This window comes from Cajanus cajan, chromosome 9 (assembly GCF_000230855.2).
Source record: "Cajanus cajan strain Asha chromosome 9, NIPB_CcT2T_4, whole genome shotgun sequence".
NCBI lineage: Eukaryota > Viridiplantae > Streptophyta > Magnoliopsida > Fabales > Fabaceae > Cajanus > Cajanus cajan.
Genome location: NC_138525.1, coordinates 17674352 through 17679936, shown reverse-complemented (window position 1 = coordinate 17679936; position 5585 = coordinate 17674352). Strand labels below are relative to the sequence as shown.

At 36.1% G+C, this 5585-nt stretch overlaps 1 protein-coding gene across 5 annotated transcripts; it reads left to right on the top strand.

Annotated features, from left to right (window-relative positions):
* The first annotated feature begins 697 nt into the window (after nucleotides 1-697).
* On the top strand, nucleotides 698-5305 carry LOC109817478 (BEL1-like homeodomain protein 7). Of its 5 annotated transcripts, none has more exons than XM_020382726.3 (6): nucleotides 703-852; nucleotides 1302-1388; nucleotides 1757-2809; nucleotides 3437-3789; nucleotides 3876-3936; nucleotides 4367-5305. In XM_020382726.3, the coding sequence occupies exons 3-6, from the start codon at nucleotides 1952-1954 to the stop codon at nucleotides 4973-4975; spliced, it is 1881 nt and encodes a 626-aa protein (XP_020238315.1). In that variant the 5' UTR covers nucleotides 703-852; nucleotides 1302-1388; nucleotides 1757-1951; the 3' UTR covers nucleotides 4976-5305. The 5 variants fall into 5 exon arrangements, with proteins under 5 accessions (XP_020238313.1, XP_020238315.1, XP_020238317.1 ...); XM_020382727.3 differs by lacking the exon at nucleotides 703-852 and adding an exon at nucleotides 865-1013; XM_020382724.3 differs by lacking the exon at nucleotides 1302-1388 and having other exon boundaries at nucleotides 698-852.
* The last annotated feature ends 280 nt before the right edge of the window (nucleotides 5306-5585 follow it).

Sequence of the window (5585 nt, the reverse complement as noted above, 5' to 3'; positions counted from 1 at the left end):
TAAATTAATTTGACTTAGTCCAAAGATAAATACAATTTGATCAAGATATAACTATTTTAGTTAGGTAAAATAATTTTATTACAAGAATATTATTTTCTTAAAATATATACATTACATTAAATGACAGAAATACTAAGTACGTGGAGCAATACGAACCAAATCATGTAAATATATTCTAACTTAATCACGAATTCAAATTTTGAATTTACACTTCCGTTAAATACTTTAAAATGGAGAATCTTATCGCTCGTGATTATTTTACATAAAATTATCTTCTATAACAAATACAAGTGGTCTGATACCAAAATAAATGACAATAAAACTGAATAAAAAATGTTTAAACAATTTATCTTGTATATATTTTAGTATGATTTTTATATGCTTATTTAATAAAAATTATCTATATCACTGTTTTCACTGACAAGTCGTATATATTAAAATAAATAAAAAATCATAATTTATAAAAAAATTCAATTTTAATTAATTATTTATTTGAACAATATATCTAGTATTCAGGTTAAAATTAATTTACAGGTGAGGAGTTTTCACCTGTTTAAAATACTACTACTCCTGTTGGCACGAAACATTAGTTTATAATAGAGCATGCATAATATTTAATTAATAGAGAAAATAAATTAAAAGAAGTTGACGTGTAGAAGTAAGCAATTTGGTTGATTATTATTTAATTAATAATCTTTTTTGTTCATTGGTTGGTGTTGGTGCCGCTGTTTGTTCCGAAGATAATTTGAAATTTATATGTCTTGGGATTGCCACTTGTCTGGGCTTCGCCAAACTGTGGATTCTTGTCTGTAATTTTTCCTCTTACCCTCTCATCTCTCTTCTTTTCTTCAGGTATTTCTCTTCTTTCTTCACTCTCTTTTTTTTCTCTTCTTTCTGGGTTTGGCTTTTGTCAACAACAGTGAACAATGAGAAAAATGATTAAAAAGAGAGGCTTTAAGATGATGATGATGATGATGAATATGGTGGTGTACTGTTGCTTATGATGGTAGATGGTACTTCTCATGCTCACAAACTTTGGTTCTAACAAGAGGGGTGGTGGGGTAATTTTTTGTGTTTATGATAAAAAGCAGAAATTTAGAATGTAAAAAGAAGCTAGTTACTGTGGAGTGAAAAAAGTTAAATTCTGCTTCAAAGGGTTCAGATTTTCACTCATGATTGTCTTCTGTTTCTGTTTTTGATTAACCGCTGCAGTGGTTCTCTTTTCAGTTTTCAGTTTCGCTTTTCTTGTGTGTTCTTCACCTCACCTAGCTTCTGTGGTTTTCACTTTCAACTGTTTCCAGTTTTCCTCCATAGGGTTTGAACTTTGAAGGGAATTATGGGGTTTCGGTTTCACACCTCGTTTGGAGTTTTCTTTGATATTCTTTCAGGTTTGTTTGTTTGCATCGTTTTCTGCTACCTCGTACCAACGTTTTCCAAAGAAGCTTCCTTTGCTCAATTTACTTAGCAGGGCAAACAAGGCCTTTCTTTTCTTAATCTATGGTCACCTTAAGGTGATGAAACTACGCGTTTGGTTTGGCCAAACCCCTTCAAGTTTAAGACAATGTTTTTTAGTTACTAATTGAAGCTGCACTGTTGTAGATAGTGATATAAATATGTGTCTCTGATTGCTTATGATGTGGTGCTTTTTGCTTTATAACAACGTAATCTTTTCCTTTGGGTTTACGTGCCTTTTGTTTTGTTAATCTTTCTCTTCATTAACCTTTTCCCCCCTTTGGATTATTGTAATTCAACTTAGGTACTCCATTGTGTTGAGCTTTTTGTTTGAGCAACATCATCATCCTTGCCTCTAGCAGTGAGCAGAGGCAACATTATATATTTACCTCGGCATATTACTGGTTTCTGGAACCTGAGTGGTGAAGGAGATGTGTAGCTGAGTCAGTTGTAGAGGGACCAGAAACAAGCATCTGAATTTTCAATTGCTAATTTTACTATGTATCCGAACCAAGCCTTTTCTTCAGGGTCCTATGCAGAGATGTTGTCTGGGAATCCTCTTTTACCTCATAACTATAGTGAATCTGTGGGAGGACAAAATGAGCTGAAGTTCATCACATCCATGGCTGACACAGTGACTATGCAGCCTATTGATGGACATTCCAATGCTGGTGATCCAGCGTGCAACTCTTTCGCCAATGCTGGAGATTCCCATTCCCATGTTATTCCAAGGACAACACAATTGGGACTTGTGGAAAGTGAGCAAAATGTGCAGAACCAAGGCTTGTCTCTTAGCCTCGGCTCAGTGATGCCTTCTATGCAATCTGTCCCTAACTTTTCATATCAGTATCCCAGCACCGGATTCTCCTCGCTAATGACTGCTTCTGTCCCAAATTTGAAGGGTACTTCTTCAAAAGATGATGAGGCCAGCCTACAGAGGGAATTTAGGACTGCTGAGTGCATGGCTTCTTTAGCTTCTGGTGGTGGCTTTCACAAAAGGGAGGGTTTGTATAGTCCACACCCCTCAATGTGCCTCAGTGAAGGCCAGTCTGATGGATCACAGGGTTTTTCCAACACTGTCTTGAACTCACAATACCTCAAGGCAGCACAGGAATTGCTTGATGAAATAGTTAATGTCCGAAAGGCTTTGAAGCAAAATGGTTTGGAAAAGCAACAGAGTTTCCGGGACAATGGTTTAGATGGCTCCAAAGATTCTGACGGAAAATCTACCAGCCAATCTGTGCAAATATCTTCAGGTCCTAATGGTTCTGCTGCTAACTCTTCATCTGAGCTATCACCCGCAGAACGACAGAATTTGTTGGACAAGAAGACAAAACTTTTGTCCATGTTGGATGAGGTAAATCTATAGACTCTGGATCATATTGGATTACGCAACTATTTTCTATTCATTTATATAATTTCTTTGGTCAGTTCCCAGATATTTTGGATGTCATGTAGTTGTTTTTCTAGTATGAGTTGGATGTAAAAATATTTTGGGGATGTTTAGTTTATTTTGAAGTACTAAACAATTTTTTTTGTATTTTTTTCTAAGAAACATTAGGAGAAAGAAAATGTTTTCCAAGAAAAATCATTTCAAGGCATGTATACACTTTACCTAAAAGTTTGTGTAAAGTTGCTTCTTAACAGGTTGTACAACTCTATTCTTGTGTGTATTTTTTTTCCTGGAAAATTCATGCATTGAAAGTTCACTATATTACTAGATTTGTATTAGGCAGATCAGTAATAGCAGTGAATTGGTTACAGAAAGGTTAACGTGGGACAATAGATTGAGAAAGTTCACCAATAAAGCAACGTTCTGTTGTGGTTGATCTTCAGTCATGCAATCTAGTTAGTTTTACACATATGATGCACTTGTCTTTGATTGAATTGTATGCTTAAATACCAAAAGCACAACTAGTGTTATAGTGATATACGAGTGTTAGCTAGTGACTTAACTCTTAATCCTTTCTTTGCTCTAACACAGGTAGATAAAAGATACCGGCAGTATTGCCACCAGATGCAGATTGTGGTGTCATCTTTTGATATGGTTGCTGGGTGTGGAGCAGCTGAACCATACACTGAACTTGCATTGCGCACAATATCACGCCACTTTCGGTGCTTGCGCGATGCCATTAGTGGCCAGATTCAAGCGACTCAAAGGAGCCTTGGAGAACAAGAGGGAATACCTCGTCTCCGCTATGTTGATCAGCAGCTTCGTCAACAGAAGGCCCTTCAGCAACTTGGTGTAATGCGACAAGCTTGGAGGCCTCAAAGGGGACTTCCTGAAACCTCTGTTTCAATACTCCGTGCATGGCTCTTTGAGCATTTCCTTCATCCGTAGGTTCCCCTCCCATGTACTTATTTTATTTCTCACTTATGTTATTACATCTAAAAATTGTTTTCCAAATTTCATTTGGTACCAGTTATCCCAAGGATTCAGAAAAAGTTATGCTGGCAAGGCAAACAGGCTTAACAAGAAACCAGGTACTATAATTAATGTTTTCTAAATTGGAGAACATCATTTAAGTGCATGTTTGGGAATGATTAATTGCGGAGAAATAATAACTTTTTCCAAAACTCCCTTATAAAGCTGATAAAAAAGAGAGTATATAATCTATATCATAAATCATCATATATGATAAGCTTGTTGATTTCTATAATAATTATTTTAAATGTCATATCAACAATGATACCCGATTGACTAACGAGCATTATTTTGCTCATGTAGTGTATAGAGATTAAACTAAAATATAATTAGTTCTATAAAATAAGCCAAGTCAAACACATTAATAGTGTTTAAATGTATTGTTCCCTGAACATTTGTTTCTGATGGGGATCAAACGGTAAAAACAAGTGACCACCTGAAGTTTTAGTCCTGTGCCATGTTTGCTAATCATTGTTTGATTCATGTCAGGTGGCAAATTGGTTCATTAATGCAAGGGTGCGTCTTTGGAAGCCAATGGTTGAAGAAATGTACAAAGAAGAATTTGGTGATTCTGAGATGAGCAGCAACCTATTATCATCAGAGAACGCACTGAAAGCTCCAAGAGACGATGTTCAAGCTTCAGACAACAAAAGAGAAGAGTCTCAGGACAATTTAGTAACACTTGATAGTGTTCAGCACCATGCCTCAGAGTTGGACAGAGGGATCCAAAGTGGTGATCATGGGGAAAATGCCATGGATCCTAGAATTGGGAAATTGCAATGTGACCAAAGGTTCAACATGAACAACACTAACCCTTATTATGGTGATGGTTGCATAATGACTTCTACTGCTGCCACCTATGATTTATCAGAGTTGGGAAACATTGGCGTAGGTGGCCACGTGTCACTTGCATTGGAGTTGAGGAACTGTGAAAGTGAAGGATTTGGCACCAACAATGATGACATGCATAAAAGACGTAAGAAGACCACAGTGGCATCTACCCCTGAGGCTGATTTGCTAGATTACCATTTCACAGACACAGGAAAGCAACAAAACAAGTTTGGCAACCCTCATCTATTGCATGAGTTTGTTGTGTGAATAAAGGGTTGGCGAAAATGTAATGCTTCTAAGGAAAAAATGTGTACCACCAAAGTAGATATAGATAGACAAAACAAAAGCCTATGCTGTTATTACTACTTACATGGTTGCTCATTCTTCTTGTCCACAGTTCATAAAAGCGATGTAAATCATGAATCGTACAAAAATATACTACATTACACGTAGGTATGTGTAGATATTCTGTTGTGGATGGATGATTGGTTCATTTGGTTGTATTGTATTGTATCATGCAGACAAATTTTGTAAGGACAAGGAACGACGTATCTTGTGCATCACGATGAATAAGGAATCTTGTCAAGAACGTAAAAAGGAGTACGATCTGAATGAATGAATGCATTGACTCTTGTGCACACACATTATTATTGTAGTTCGTGTCTTTCGTGAATGAATGATGATGCTTCATAATTTACATCGTGAACTAGGAGTACAAACGCAATAATTACTATTATTATTTGCCTCGTGGTTCAATAGTTAAGTCATAAGTGTGTACAATATGATTTTGATTTTGAAATGGTAATTGGTTTTAATAGAATTAATTTTAAATGCTGAATGTGGTTGACAGGTGTCTCTAAACTAATTTTAAACGTGC

Coding starts and splice junctions, on each gene's coding strand:
- LOC109817478 (XM_020382724.3), top strand. CDS start 1,952: ATGTATCCGAACCAAGCCTTTTCTTCAGGGTCCTATGCAGAGATGTTG. Junction 2,810..3,436: donor TTTTGTCCATGTTGGATGAG/GTAAATCTATAG, acceptor GCTCTAACACAG/GTAGATAAAAGATACCGGCA. Junction 3,937..4,366: donor CAGGCTTAACAAGAAACCAG/GTACTATAATTA, acceptor GATTCATGTCAG/GTGGCAAATTGGTTCATTAA.